At 37.4% G+C, this 16,367-nt stretch overlaps 2 protein-coding genes across 5 annotated transcripts in view; one reads left to right on the forward strand and one right to left on the reverse strand.

Moving 5' to 3' along the window:
- LOC113228354 (zinc finger protein OZF-like) overlaps positions 1 to 8,448 on the forward strand; it is a 39,763-nt gene extending 31,315 nt beyond the window's left edge. For both annotated transcript variants that reach the window (XM_026461622.1, XM_026461623.1), the window contains 2 exons: positions 6,309 to 6,481; positions 7,225 to 8,448. In XM_026461622.1, coding sequence (XP_026317407.1) covers positions 6,309 to 6,481; positions 7,225 to 8,160 — 1,109 coding nt within the window. In that variant the 3' untranslated portion in view covers positions 8,161 to 8,448. The remainder of the gene's footprint in view (positions 1 to 6,308; positions 6,482 to 7,224) is intronic.
- A 4,575-nt stretch (positions 8,449 to 13,023) lies between these two features.
- Positions 13,024 to 16,367, reverse strand: part of LOC113228357 (fasciclin-3) — a 300,102-nt gene continuing 296,758 nt past the window's right edge. For all 3 annotated transcript variants that reach the window (XM_026461627.1, XM_026461628.1, XM_026461626.1), the window contains 2 exons: positions 15,260 to 15,407; positions 13,024 to 14,923 (listed from right to left, as the gene is read on the reverse strand). In XM_026461627.1, the coding sequence (XP_026317412.1) occupies positions 14,783 to 14,923; positions 15,260 to 15,407 (289 nt within the window). In that variant the 3' untranslated portion in view covers positions 13,024 to 14,782. The remainder of the gene's footprint in view (positions 14,924 to 15,259; positions 15,408 to 16,367) is intronic.

The following is a 16,367-nucleotide window of genomic DNA, read 5'->3' on the forward strand; positions in this document are numbered from 1 at the left end:
TTAATGGCTTACAAAATATAAACTAACAAAATTGCAACATGGCGAAATTAGATATAATATTTCTGACTTTTTCGCGCAATGTTTAATCGGTTAGAAAGCGCAAATTGACGTGCGACTTTAAATACATTGTGAAAAGTGATGTAAAACCTGTCATAAAAGTAATCCGCTCGCTAAATTTTAAATATTTATGTATAGAATATACACTTAATAAAAATACAGTTATCGATTTTCGGTTTTAAATATTTATAGAAAGCTTAAATATACGAAATAACTCACAAAACAAACCATTTCCAAGAAGTTCTAGGCTTCTTTAAGCTGATTTCAACTTAGATTTACTTTTTAAAAAGAAAAGAAATTTTTCTCGGCTACTTCATAGTCATTCTTTAAAAATAAAAATGGCAATAAGAATCTAAAGCTTTTTTCAAAACAGTTGGGAGCATTTTGTCTATAGCTTTAGCTATAGAAAAACTTTAGAATACGAAAAGTTTATTTTTACTTGCTTTAGTGTAGTTGATCTTGTAGAAGAACATTCACTGCTATGAAGTTTTTATGATTGTCTACAAAATGCGATGTACGAAAAAGCGATGTTTCTAAGCGATTTTTTCTTTTGGCAGTATTACAAAACCTTTGTAAAGTTATAGGAACTTGGTACTTGTTGTAACGGGCTGATGTCCGAAACTCGACGTCAAGGCGCCTATTTTGCGTGTGGTGGAATCTCAGCAGCTTCGTCGGTATGCTAAAGACTTCGGGGAGCGACCTTGGCACTCTAAGGTACTTTGCGCTGTAGTTGGCCACGCCGGAGCACTCTAGTAGGATGTGCGCAGCCGTTTCCTCCGCCTCCATGCACGCCCTGCATAGAGGGCTGTCTGTGATATCTAAATTGAAAAGGTGTTTATTGTATGGACCATGACCTGTTAGGGCGGCAGTTAGAGTGCGAAGCTCTTGCCTTTTAAGTTTAATGAATGAATGAATGAATGAATGAATGAAAGAATTTATTTCAGACTACATGTCCATATAATGTTAGTAGGAACTTAAATGACTATGTTAGTAGAATGCAAAATTTTCATTTTCGTTTACATGAATGGACATCCAATGTTTAAGGATTGGGCTGTCCATCCTCTCTGCTATCACTCCAAGAAGACTGTTGGTACTGCCCCTCACTCTGGCCAGCAGGGAAGCCACTCTTTTCCGAATGATGGCCTGGAAACCGTCGATTCTAGCCTCCGTGAACATCCCAGAGGCACTACAGTATCGAGGCAACCCCATCAGTCCCCTTAGGGCATTGTTGAATTGGACTCGCAGGGCACTGTAGGCTTTTTTGGTGTAATTGCTCCACAGGTTGCACGTGTATAGTGTCTGACAAAAAGTTTTAAAGAGGGTGATTTTCACCTCATGAGAGCATCGTGCAAACCTACGGGCCAGCATGCTACACCGTACCGCCAGTGCCCTGCGTTCCCTCTCCAAGTCAACGTCATCCGATAAATTTTCCGTGACCCAGTGACCCAGATACTTGAACTTGGTCACTTTTTCCAGTTCAGTTCCGTTTAGAGTGACTGGTGGCGTCGAATAGGTTTTGGAACCTGATTTGAACACCAACAGCTCACTCTTTTTAACATTGTATCTGAGCCCATGGGCCTCGGCATACCTTTCACATACATTGGAAAGTACTTTAAGAGCGCTGATTGAGGGGCTCAACAGCACCATATCGTCTGCATAACTTATGTTATTAACAAAACAACCATCTACTGAACAGCCAACACCAGTGCTACCGAGCTCCTCCATCAGCCCATTTATGTACAAGTTGAATAGGTTCGGAGAAGTCAGCCCCCCCTGTCTTACTCCACATTTCATCTGGTATTCCTCTGAGGGCTTCCCAGCCCACCTAACAAAATTTACTTGATTTTCATACCAGTATCTAAACAAATCTGTCAATTCTTTAGGTATACTCGTATTATACATTTTATTCCATAGGACGCTATAGGATACCATGTCAAAAGCCTTAGACAGGTCCAGGAAGCATGCAAAAACAGGCGTCCCCCTATCCGTGTAGTACCTAACAGTGTGCTTAAGACACAGAATAGCTGATTCTGTAGACAGACCAGGTCGGAAGCCGAATTGCATCGTGTAGCTTCACATGTTGCCCTAGGTATTTGTTAAGCACACTGTCCAGCACTTTGGCCATAATTGTTGCTAGAGAAATTGGCCTATAATTACTCGTCTCTGAAGCATCACCTGTCTTATTTTTAATTATAGGTACGACAACTGTCTTCATAAGATCAGGAGGCAGATACTTGTGCCTAATGCAAAAGGTGAACAGCATTGATAAGACCCTAGGAAGGTGGACACCTGCATGCTGCAGATGTTCGATGCTGAGACCTAATATTCGTGATAGACTAGCATTGAGCGTTGGGAGTGCTTTCCTCGCCTGTCTACAAACCGTAAGGGTGGTCCGTGTATTATTATGTGAAGTTTTTGTACCTTTGTGTATAGTTCTTCTGGACCATTGGTAGGGGAGGGACACTATGGGTTCTGGTTCTACAGCGTCCGTCTCCGACCCTTTTCTGGCTAGTTCATCTGCTGCGTCATTGCCACGTGAGCCGCTGTGTCCTTTAATCCACTGTAGAGTTAATTGGCTTTGTATACATACCTCCATGAGTGCTTGATGGCATTCATAAATGAGCCCTGAGTTTATGTCATAGCTATTCAGTGCTTGAAGTACTGACATACTGTCAGAGAGTATTCGAATGGAGTGGTTCTTTACTCTTCTCGCTATGATTGCTTCTGCCGCCAACTTGATACCCATGCATTCAGCCTGGAATACTGTGGTGTGGTCACCAAGCGGTGTTGATATTCTGATATTGAGGTCTTCTGAGTATACCCCAGTTCCTGTTCCTTAATTTGTTTTAGATCCATCAGTGAAGACGCGGACCTCTCTGGGGTTCAGTCCTTCATTGGGATCTTCAAACAATTGTTATAGGAAAATTAAGTTATAGGAAATAGTGAGCGTATTATGCAATAAAAAACTTTTCAAAACACTAGGTCAAAAAAACAATTGAAAAAATCCAATTTGTCGCCAAAAACGTTATTCTATATAAATATATGGAATGTGTTATATATGACTAGAAAGGTGGTTAAATTCCCTATCATATAAATATAAGGTATATTTTAATGACCTACCTAACTTATGTTGGAAGAAATAAAATTTTCATTACAAAATTGAGGGTATTTCTTCACGCCAACCACATTTCACACAATGATTTCACTGTATTCTATTGATAGACGGCACAATACACATACACAATATTGAAGTACAGTAGTTTACGCGCTCATTTTAATTGTTTTTATCATTTCACAACACGGAATTACGTCATAATGTTTATTTATTTGTCAACAAACAAATGTCGGCCATGACCGGCCCAAGCGCGAATTACGACTATTGTATTCAGGGTTGCCAATTTGTGGGGAATTCCCCAAATTGTGGGGAGTTTCAACTAGATTGGGGATTTTGTGGGGAAATCCCCATATTGTGGGGAGTTTCCACAAAATTGGGGATTTTGTGGGGATTGGCGCTATGTGAGGAAAATGTGGGGATTCTAACATTTTATCATTTTGTTTAATCTATCAATTGCTGATGCATCGCTAGTTTGATCGTTACTGTTAGAAACACTGTGATGGACTATATCGACGTGTTTTTCAACATCGCACATCACTCGTATTATTAACAAGCAGCTTAAATAGAATTATTATTAGAGCACTTGGTTCTGAATTGTAAAATTACCAGTAAAATTACTCAACACGCACCGTTGAGTTCGCGATTCTTTCTCCCGCTTAGGCCGGTCCCCAGTATGAAGCAAAACTAAATCAGCAATTGATAAACAAGGCCGAGCAGTTGGTACTTCCACACCACAACTTACCACTTGTGAACTTTAAATATTAAATATAGGTTGAAACTCATTGATTATTTCTAACGTTAACATAGTGTCACCAAATGCACAACAAATAATCAATTTACTTAATTTTGTGAGGCAAAGAAAAATGATTTTTTATTATTATTAAAATAAATAAACGATTTAAGGTTATCTCATTTTATAATTAGTTTTACTTTTTACATTCTGTTTACATTCACAGCAAACGTAATAGATTATTACATTAGATTATTACATTTTTAGTTTTTCAATTCTTTATTATATTTTAAAGCGATATACGATAAGCGATCTCTAATAAATAATGAAAATTCGAGATGTGGGGAATTTGTGGGGAATATGAACTTTGCTCTCCCCGAATTTGAGGATTTTAACCGTGATTTTTGGGGATTTTGAACAATTGGCATTGGCAACAATGGTTGTATCGAATGATGTGACTTAATACCCAAGGTTTACCACCTCATCTTTTAATATTCTTTACTTTATCCATTTTGCATCAACTCTTACAACGTTCAATAGAGTAAAATCTCTAATTGTAGTATTTTTTTAAATAAAATCTACTGAAGACGGGCTATAACGTGTTTGTCAATAAGTACAAACACTACAGAATGTCTAGAAATTAAATATATCTAGAATAAACTTAAGAACACTAGTTTTTAGAGTATTAATAGACTTTACTGGATGTGTATAGATCACTTTTTCTAAAAATAATCAGTTGGTCTACAGATGAACTTAAAATAAGGACTATAAGAGTAAATCTTAAGAGAGATATCACTTAAGTTGTTTGGCATTAAGAAAGTATTAAAATGTTGACTTGAGTGAAATAAGTCTATAAGAACAATTTTCTAAAACCATTTATAGAGAACTATTATCTAAATCAATACCATATTAAGACTGTTTATAGTTTTAAGGCGTATAAAGTGTGCTCCTTGGGAAATATATAGGAGGCGAACAAAGGAATTGGTGTAGCATGTACTATTGATGTGTTTCGCGTACAATTCTAGTAAACATAGTAGTACCGGGGTGTCACCGTATATGGTTCTGTTCGGTAGAGAATCCTTATGTGCGTAAGATATAGAATTGAGGATTAATTGTGTCAATTGTGTTGCGGAGAATTTGCAAGATAAGATTTCAAAACAAGCAGCGTTGATCGATGTGGTTAAAGAACGAATAGCGAGGGCGCAGATAAAACTGAAGCGAAATTATGATAAGAAAGCCAAAGTAATTGTGTATCAGCCGGGAGACTTGGTAATGTTACATTGTCCTAGGAGAGTTTCCAACAGAAGTGTAAAGTTAGCTAGATTGTGTAAAGGGCCGTATAGGGTAGTAGATCGGTTGAGTAGAGTTGTGAGAAGAATAAGAAGAAGAAGGTGTAAATAGGAGTAGATCCGGTAGGCAGGATCTGGTTCATGTAAATAGAATGAAAAGGTTCTATAGTAGATAGTTTAATGATTTTTCAGTTTCTAGTATATAATTGCTTGTATTTTATTTTAGGGGTTTGTTCCTTTTTCATATAGAGAAAACAATGAGGCGTTGATGTTGTTGACAATGTATCTCGACGTTTATTTTGATGGGAGTTGTATTTTTCCGGCGAATGCAGACTCAAAAAGGACGGGAGGAGAAGATTACTGGACTTGGATGAATATAACTTATTTTTTATTTTATGGATATATTATCCTGTGTATGTGCATAGTTGTTGGTCATTCGTCCAGATGAACAGGAACTGTCTGCATTCGATGGAAAATACATTTGTTTAATTATTAGAAATCCTCCATAAAATATATCGCCATATCATATTTGTGTTAGGAAATGTTATTGTAGTTAGGATAATTCGTGTGTCCTTTTTGAAAATCTGATGGAACGTGGATAGCTGCAGAGCGAGGACTAAGGCAGCTGGGAAGTCAATATTGATGTTCCTCAGTGGACGCCCGATGGGTGCTCAAGCCTATGTCGTCGTCGTAGCAGCGTGCACGTTGAAGATTGTTTAGTGATGCATTTAGGAAGTTTTAGTATTGATGTTTAGAGATTTTGTTAGGAGCGTTCAGCCAAGCTAGGGTAGCTGAAATAAAGTGTTAGAGTTTAGATAGGATAACTAAATAGCTAGGATAGCTAACGAATAATTGTATTTTGAATTGTTTTATTAGGATGTGGTCATAGTCTGTCCTGTATAGTTAAATAGAGAACCTCGGAAGTCAGTTTAAAAGTACTAAACGAACTTCACTAAATTAGTTCCAATCGTAATATTAAGCTGTGCTTGGACTTTTCGTTACTCTGGTATTCAAGGAAATTTTTGATTGAAAACCAGGCAATAGGAGTTATTGTTGTCGGCACATTTTGTGACGTCACATCGTGCTGCCGGTTCATTTGAAACCCTCTGTCCCGCAGGCGCGTCTGCTGCCGCAGTGCCGTTCCGCAACGAGTGCCCCGTGTGCCGCAAGACGTTGGCGACGCCTTCGGGCCTCCAGCGGCACCTCGCCAACCACTCCAGGGAGAGTTTCGCCTGTCGCGTCTGTTACAGGCAATTTTTTAAGCAGGAGTCGCTTGATAAGCACTTCAAGGTACGTCATAGTAACTAAGGATCATACTATTAAATAAGCTATTTTAACCGACTTCAAAAAAAAGGAGGGGTTCTTAGTTGGACTGTTTTTATTTTGTGCGTATGTTACACAATTACTCCGACATTTGTGAACCGATTTCGACAATTCTTTTTTTTTTTGTTGGAAAGTGGGTATGTAAGTACCTTAGTAGTGGTCGCATGCAATATCGAAAATAAAATGTCCACCTCTGTGGTGGGCGAATTAGGGGATGAATCTGGTTTATTGGATAAACTTAAAAAATTTGAGGTCTGTCTTTTATAAAATATTTGTAATTATTTTATAAGACACATAAGAGTTCACAAACCGTTTATCACAGGTATGGATTGAAGAATAATAAAATAATGATTTTATATGCAAAATAAAGAATTTTAATTCATCATATTTTGCATATAAATTCTTTATTGCATACAGAAAAGACACTTAAAACTAATGTTACAAACGACATATACAAAGGTGAGCTCATCTCTAGATGAAATCTCTTCCAGCCAACCTTAGCCGTGGTGTAAAAAAAATCCTGCTGGACCAATTTTATTGTACAATAAATTTTTACTAAAAACAAAGATATTGAAGCAGATCATTTTAAACGGCGATAACTCTGTGCGGTAAAAAAAAAGAAAGCAAAACGCAGGAGCGGAGAAAAAGGAGATAATTAACCAAAATAAGTGAATAGTTAATAAGTAGTAAATATCTTGTTTTATTTTCAGGTTCACGAGAAACCGTCCAGCTACGCTTGCGACCAGTGCGCGAAGACTTTTAAATCGAAATCCAACCTTCATCAACACCAAAAACTTCACTTGAAGGTACTACCGTACTACTGCAAAACATGCGAGAAAAGTTTCGTCGTCAACTGCCACTATAAAAGACATTTGGAAGCCGGAAAATGCGTGAAACCGTCGAGTTTAATTTGCCTTTTATGCAACAAAAATTTCAGCAGAGACCTTTTACTAAAAACGCATTTAAAGAGCCATGAGTTGGACAGACCCTTTCGCTGCGACACATGCGACATGACGTTCAAGTACAAAAGCACTCTTGTGCGACACATGCAGGTGCATAAAAATCTTCGCCCTTACAAATGCAAATACTGCGACAAGACTTTCACCGCCTTTGGCTTGATAAAGCCGCACCTGCGCAAGCACACCGGCGAGCGCCCCTACCCCTGCGACATATGTTTCAAAGGCTTCAGTCACAAACAGAACATGGAACGGCATAAGTTACGTCACAACAAAGTCAAACAATTGATTTGTGAAATTTGCCATAAACAATTCCCTAGAGAGAGTCGTTTAAAATACCACATGCGAACTCATTTGATCGACAAATTGCCTTTCAAATGTCCGCTTTGTCATAAATGTTACTCCCATAGACAAAATATTCAAAGGCATTACAAGAAAAAACATCCGAACGAAACTTATGAGTGCAAAGAAACGGACGCCAGTGTGGCCAGTATCATTTGGGAGGCGTTAAAAAAAAAGCAACAGGAAGAGAATGTTTACAAAGTGTTGCCAGCGGAGAAAGACGGGTGCAAAGTGTTGCCCGTTGAAAACGTTGAGGTAAAAGTGGAATTACAGGAAAGTAGTGATGAAGAGTTTTTGTCGGAAGTACGGAATAGAAAGTGTCAAAATGTTGAAACTATTATTCCATAAATTTTATATAATATGCACAAGGTCGCTAAGTGTCGTAGAAAATTTATTTTTTATTCTTTCCAAGGTATATTTATACATGGACAGATGAACAAATCACTACTAAATCTAAAAGATGTATACGGAATGTTTTTTAAATGGGATAGTATGGGGAAATCCGAAACCATAGAAGAGACAAGCAAACTGTCTTAGGAACCATTAAGTCTTTTTTTGTGAACTTAATTATGGCATACACGGGACAACTCTAATTACTAATTATACACAAAAAAGTATTTTGAACATCGAGGGATCAATGCCTCTGTAATTATTGGCACATGAGACGACCTGCAATATGCATTGCGACATTATGCGAATGTGTGCGTCCATACACAGCGCGCGGCATGCGATCACACATCAAGCTGCGCTGCTAAGTTTGTATGGAGTTAATGGTAACTCGAATAAGACGAGTATGGACTCGGTCTTATTATAACACCCTATTTATTATCGCACTGTATTATTTGAAGTACAACAACTAACGTCACCAAAACATGCATACTTATAAGGAGCAAAACGAGAGCATAGCCACTTGGTTAGCCAACGCCATCTAGCTGTACTATCGAAATTACATATTATGTATGACAAAAATAATATACTTATTATTAATTTATAAAATTAACCCTAAATTCAAGCTCTCGATTTATGAGAAAAACTTCTTCTATTTCTAAAATTGTATCATTTACGACTAGAAATATTAATACCATTGAAAAATGTGTAAGAAGTAAAATTAAAATTTTCCACGCTTCGTTATATGTATAGTAGAATGAAAGGAACTATTCGTGTCTGAAAAGCCACAGATATTGTTTTCGTTACATGTAAGAACTTAGTTTTATAACGTGTAATGTAACAAGAAATGCTTCATACCTTTTGACAGTTTCTTTAGTTAGACCGTCTGTCGCCATCTAGCGAGCTCAATATGGACTACTGGAACTACACTAATCGATTAACTTGAATGCGAAATCGAGAATCGATATTCTTAGAATATTTTTTAGCCGAGTTTGAATTAATGAGCTCGTTATGCGGTCTACTCACTGTCAGTACAAATTAGGACGTGTGGCAGGCCTTCAGTTAGGGAGTTTATGTCTAAGGAGATTTAGCCGGACATGTTTGGATGGAACAGTTGACGGAAACATTAATTGTATTGTTTTTATTTATTGTTGTTATTACGATAGACTGAAAATAAATGTTATTAAATATGAATACAAATTGTCAAAATTATTTATATAAACTTAGCAGTATTTTAAAAGTGAGCGAACAAAATCAATTTGTGTAGAAAGTATTTTCTATTTTAAACCATTTTGTGTTAATGTTATATTAAAACCGGAAATAAATAAAATAATCTTTTTTTATTTTCCCCAAACTAAACGAAAAGTACGATTTAAAAAACCCCAAAGAAATTAGCGAACTCTAAAGAGCCAGCAAAGTCATCATCTGCCAACAAACTACTGACCCAATGCGTACAAACTCGATGGGGTCTACCTTTAGTAAAGTTAGTTCCTGTGTCCTCCTTCCTTTTGTTATGTATAAGCTCAAGTGACGGGATGAACAAGTCGTGCGGTGGTAAGATACACGCCTATCCATAACCATGACAATCGCAGTGCCACTCACCGTTATAAATCGCAAAGATCTGAGGGGCCACTGCTCCTGTCACCCTGAGACATAAGTTGACAAGTCACATGTGCCTGTGAATTTCACCACTTCTCTTAGCGCCTAGTTACACGAGGCGAAAGTAATCGCGCGGCCGCCGCGCGGCATTAATGGCGAATTTGAATTCTATTTACTAGGCAACAACATTTAATTCCCTCTGAATAATACCTGCATCCGCGCGGCAGGCGTGTAGACCAAATTCAAGCCAGCCTCGCCCGCGTGCCGGGGACGTTCATTTAAGTTAAAACGTAAAGCTAAACAAATAGAGCGTATTTTGCCATGGCAATTAGACGCACGCGGCAGCAACGCGGTCTCGTGAGCGCGATTAAATTCGTGTCGACTAAATGTGCGCTAACCCTCAAAAACCGGAATACGTTAATTCTCACTTTACCGCTTAGCGGCAGAAATAGGTAGGTGGCAATACTTCCCTGGACGAACTCTTTCACAAGGAGCTATTGCTTCCAATCATCATCTTCCTGCGCCATCAGCGTTTGAGCTAGTCTCATCTGTAAACCTACTGGTTGAGATCAATTCCATACACCCAAACACGACAGTTCTGTTCTAAGCAGTTGAGCATTTGGGTAGTCTGCAGACTGACCCTGTTGCAGCTTCGTGGCATCGTAACTCAAGGTTACCACATTATTGTAATAATAATATCTAATAACACACACACTCATAGCCCTGCACTAGGGAAACCCTGTATCGCGGACGCCATGGACACACATAGGTAGACAACCACAAATTACTCCCAAACTCACGAGAGAAATAAAGTAGGCCGTACAAATAATATCGGAAGCGAGAACTTTGGGCGTTCTAATGGATGGTTCCCTTCAGTTTGAAAGACATTAAAGGTTCTATATCGCGTTAGAAAATGTATTAATGTGGACTTACATATAAAACTTTGCGACTCCTTACTCCTTTCGAAGTTAACTTACGCTCAGTCTGTATTTAGAGGCTGTCTGCTTGTGCGCACAAAAAATCTTATCCAGCGCTTACAGAATGCGTGTGCGAGATTTTGTTTCCCTATTCCACGTCGCGCACATGTCACTCCTTTTTGAAATAATGTAAGTATGCTTAAAATGGAAGTCCGACGGAAATTACATTTTGCTTCTTTGCTATTTGGAGTCATGAAGAGCAAGCAGCCGTTATACTTACATGACAAGCTAAGTTTTTCATCCATGCATGTTAGACATCCATCTCATCTCGTTTGCCCCCGTCACAGAACAGCGCGCTTTCGAGGTAGCTTTCGCTATGCTGCCTCGAAATGCTAGAATAATATACCTCCGTCAATCAGAACCGCTTCCTCGTTGTTTGTATTAAAAAAATACTGAAAGAGTATCTGCAAATTCTTCAAAAATATCCATCGTAGCTGTTGATGTGCCGGGGACATATGCGTTTTAGTTTAATATTGTTCGTCTGTTTAATTGTAATCAAACTTCTCAATAAATTAATGAAACCTTATTTTATCAAATTAAATATATACACGTTCCTATTTAATAATATTAATTTTATTAATCGGTAACTACATTAATTGTATCCTAATGGAATAGACTGTTCATGTTTTGCGTTTAAATTATTATAATTATGTGCTTGCGTCATCCAATGTCTTTAGTGTCGCTACCATGTTCCGTGTCACGTGTGTTCTGTCGTCGTAGCTCTTGAATGTGAGACGACAACACGCTGAGTGGGTCACGGTTTCCTTGGCAGCGCAGCACACACGCTTTGTACTCTAAATATTACATGTATTTAGTTACAAATCCTTAGGTTATCATTACTATTATTATAAAATTCAATTCAAAAAAAGTCATTCATCTCCTAGTTTGTCACCCTCAGAAGTTGATTATTTTCTTCAAATTTAAATGGGACCACTTCACGAACCGGGAATAAGGTTTATTTATGATCTACATATAAATAGCTAAACTGATGCTTAAACAGAGCTAATATCCGTCGCTATTAAATTAGCATACCTACAGGTTCCAAACTTATAACTCCGCCTTTGCATCGGGAGCTAAGCAAAGGTTGCAAGATTATTATTTCCACATCACACATCTCAAACCAGGTTGTATACACTTTGTGAAGGAGCACTCCGTTGTATATTTAACCGACTTAAAAAGGAGGAGGTTCTCAATTACTCTTACTTACGGCATTAGAGTACCGATTTTGATTATTCTTTTTTGTTGGAAAGAGTTGAAGAAAATATTTCACTATCGAGTTCTTAGGTTTTCGCGATTGTTACACATAGGAAATGAAACTCTTTTTCCGGATTTAAATCGCGTATAATTGTTTTTTCAAACGCGTATATTTGTTTGAAGAAACAAATATACGCGATTTAAATCCGGAAAAACAGTTTCATTTCCTATAAAATATTTCACCTCTAAGGGTGGCAAACTAGGGGATGAATCAGGTTTCGCGTACTTTCCGGTAACCGATTTCAATTAAACTTGGCAAATAGTTGTAATTCCACGAATTTTTGAGGTCGGTGTTACAATGAATAAAACAAAACAGTATAAGAAATGACACCAAGATTTATTTCACGATAAAATACAAAGTCACAGATACGACGCTTCGTCACAATCGCATTGAGTGCGAATACATGTCAATTAGAATATGGTTACAGCGACTTTCACACATTTTTTGTAATTGTAGCAAGTTAGAAGAAAAATTTATATTAACCACAATTTGAGTGCTTAGAAGTAAACTCTCAAATTGTGGCTAGTATCGATTTTTTGTCAGCGTTACACCCAAATCGCACTTGTTCAACACACCAGGCCAAGTTCACGGAGAGCAATGCAAGTACTACAGTCGTTTTATTTGTTGTTATTTTTTACGTATGTAAGTAGTTAGACAATACAAAAAATTGTGCGCAGATAAGCACTTAGTCGGTAAATATTTATTAATAATAATTACGGTTTGTAAAAACACGTGATTAATAATTACAGAAAATCCATTTACTGGTAACAGGTGTCGGTATAAAGCACCCAAGAATACAAAATAAACTATAAAATAACTTACGGACGGATAACACTAAATAATTTAATATAAAAACTTTGTTTTCTACATCAAAATTTGTACCTCAAAATAAAATTTATAAAAAATACCCTTATTTAGTGGATGGGAGTTAATAGCACTTATTTGTATTATTAATATGTTTTAAAACAAATCGATGCTGATAAACAATAACGTGTCAACCCATAAAAATTCGAAAATTGAGATATTCATTCCAAATTATAGCTTGTCGTCTCGTCTATATTTTATAAATGTAAACTAAGTTATTTGAAACCTCCGAATAATAATAAATGATAAAAACAGCTGACATAAATCTATTAGCCATAACCACAAAAAAATGTTTAGGCGTCATTTTCAAACCAATGCCCATGTTGGTTGACACGCTATTGTTTATCAGCATCCAACTGATAAAACACTACTTCGAAAGAAAAATTCAAAAGTGTATAATAGGATGTGGGTAGGCCAAGTTGTAAGGATTATATTGATTGGTAGTAAAGAGTGTATTTATGGAAAATGTACGCTTCACTTTGTTAAGAGTATTTTTTATCAAAAAACAATAAAGCCTCCTTATACTTTGCCCTGCTTTATGAATTATAAATTAGAAAGTATAGAAGGAGAAATGCAAATTAATACATGTGACATTTTTCTAAAAAGAAAAATACATTTGATTGAGTTTTAACTAAATTGAAGATACAAAAAGCATCAGCTATTTCTAGAACAAAGAAATGCCTTTCCTAATGGTACAAAGGTACATTTTGTACAATAATACGTACGCAAGGCGGTTATATGCCAAGTCTTAGCTTAAGATTAAAATAATATTTTTTACACTTACTTAATTTTTTAGCTATAATATCAGTTGAAAGCACACACGACATATTCTATACTAATTCATAAATTGAGATTTTCTCCATGTTTTTAATTAAGAGTTTGAAAAAAGGGAATATGTTAAAAGGTGCTATGAATTATGCAATTTTAAATGTTTTATCAAAAATTTGTCCATAATTGTTGATTTTTGTAGTTAGTACTTTTTACAATTGATTTGTTAAATTTATTTATTGTAATATAAATTCCGTAACAACTCGTGTTACGTGCTAATTTGTTCAAATTTCCAACGAGCAGTGCGCGGCCAAGTTCTCTTTCAACATATCCCTTCGTTCCTCTTGTGACTATAGAATACATCAAAAGCTCTCAAGTAAGATGCTACCTCATACTACACGAATATTTTAAAAATAATCATAATAAATATCTTTGTCGGTGGACAAACATTTTAAGATATTTTGACATTTTGTGTGATGTTTTGTTATTTTATGTTTTGTACACGGCCCATTCAGTTTCTTTTAAGGACGGACAAGCAAATAGGCGACATTTTTACCGAACTATTTTATTAGTGGACGCTATTGGACAATTATGATAAAATTCCGCGTTCGTTAAACCTATAATAATTTTACGTCAAAAATCCTGTTATAAACATTCAAAAAATATTGTAAAGCAATCACAAGTATCAAGTGCACTTAATATTTAATAAATCGTTATGGCATCTTGCCATATTTGTCATAATTCTAATTAGAAAGGTGTATGATAATCTGAAGAGATATAATAAAACTTATTGGGAACGACACAAAAGTGTCAAACATTTTTATCAACTTTTGATCTGCGTTGAAATATGGTGGTACAATTAGTGCAGCGAGGTCAAACGAAATATCTCTGTTAGTTTTTTTAAAGTGAACCACTCATTCATTTTATTCCATTTTTTGTCACCATCGGTTGCACTACGCTTTACTGCGTAACTTGATTAAATTAGCCAAATGGATACGTATTCGTTTCAGAAGGCTGACTTATTTTACTCTTTGCTTTATATTCAGTGGCTAACATTACCCTTTGTGTAAGTAAAAAAATTGCCCGTCATTGCCCTCAGAGTGTTAAATCTACACATAGCCTATTCCTTGTTTTCCTTAGGAGGTTGTTCGGTGTACACGATCTCGGCGTACTCAGTGGACGGCGGCGGGGGTTTCGCCGCTGGCTGTTCGCCTAGCGCCAGTTCAGCGTAAACTACGCCTTTCTTTTCTTCTGACAGCGGCTGAAAAGATGCAATGCATAAAGGAATATAGCTAAATCATGGTAAAATAACAAAGGTTCACAATTCGACTGTATTTTTTTGTATGTATGTTACATTTGCATTTGTGAACCGATTTTGTTGATTATTTTTTGTTAGAAAGAGAATACCTCAGTATTGGTCCCATTTAAATTTAAAGACAATATTCTACCTGTAAGGATGGCAAACTGAGTCCGGTTTTTTTTTGTAAAAAGTTATAATTATGACATGCACTGTGATGATTTGTACCAGCAATTACTGAAAATTGCGGGTTGAATGGTGTGAATTAAAAAGAGAGGTGCTACTAACATTGAGACTAACCTTTTCGTCCCCCTCCGCGCCCTGCGCCTCCGTGGCCTGCACCTTGTCCCTGGCCTTGGGCAGGACCCCCCGCACCCGGGCGCCCAGCGCGGCCAACCGGCCCTGTCGCTCGCGCGCGCCGCCGCCCGCCGCGCTCTCCGTGTCGCTACTGACACAACACACGACATCACTACACACGACATCACTACACCAACCCCTTTAGGGCCAGGCCTCTAGGGGTTCGCAATTAGCGACCGGACACTGAGCTGTGTCCACGTCCGTTGCCTGGGCGATAGCGCAGCTTTCGATAATTGTACTTATTTATGGCCACACAGTTCTATCCTCTTCTCTTCAGCGCCGATTCCATCCGCGCAATCCGAATAAACCCTGACCTTAGCCTCATCACGCCTGTTACCTACGCGCTATGCAGCAAACACGGACTACGTTAATCATGAGTTAACGTCAAATGATTATCACTAATTACAGGTTTCTTACCACGGTATGAGCAGAGAACAAAAAAGTAACGGGAATGGACACTGTCCGCCCTTCCCAAGCTTTAGATACCACACCACGCCCCGCACATTGACGGAACGACAACAGTTGTCGGCCAGCCTTTTCGCGCTAAGATGGCTTTGATATTTGAATACAGTTTTAATTTTTTCATTACGAAACTTGTACTTTAATATATCATCATCGTACATTTATAATGGTCGTGAATATGCTCTGTACGGGTGTTTATCGTCATCTAACCGGGATAAAGAAAGGAGTTCCTTTCGTTTTCCGAAAGATGAAAGTTACTGTTTTCTTCATTAATTTCGTGCAGAGTAATACATAATACAGATTATATCGATATAAATACCTAATGAACATTGTGTAATTCTTAGAATTCTAGTAATAAAATTATAGATAACTGATTCGCGTTACAAACTTCGCTAAGTCTCCGCTCTTACCATGTAATAGATACGAGAATGTGATGGGTAACCCTGCCACTTCAGGCACACATTTGCGCGTGTGCAGATAGCGCTTTCGTGTTTGTAGTAGTAGTAGGTAAATAACTTTCGACTGTTGTATGGAGTGTCCGGGGTGTGGTAAGAGTTCTTTTTATTTTTATGATAATTCGGAACCGTTA

Source organism: Hyposmocoma kahamanoa, unplaced genomic scaffold (assembly GCF_003589595.1).
Source record: "Hyposmocoma kahamanoa isolate Upper Pololo Valley unplaced genomic scaffold, ASM358959v1 228, whole genome shotgun sequence".
Classification (NCBI taxonomy): Eukaryota; Metazoa; Arthropoda; class Insecta; order Lepidoptera; family Cosmopterigidae; genus Hyposmocoma; species Hyposmocoma kahamanoa.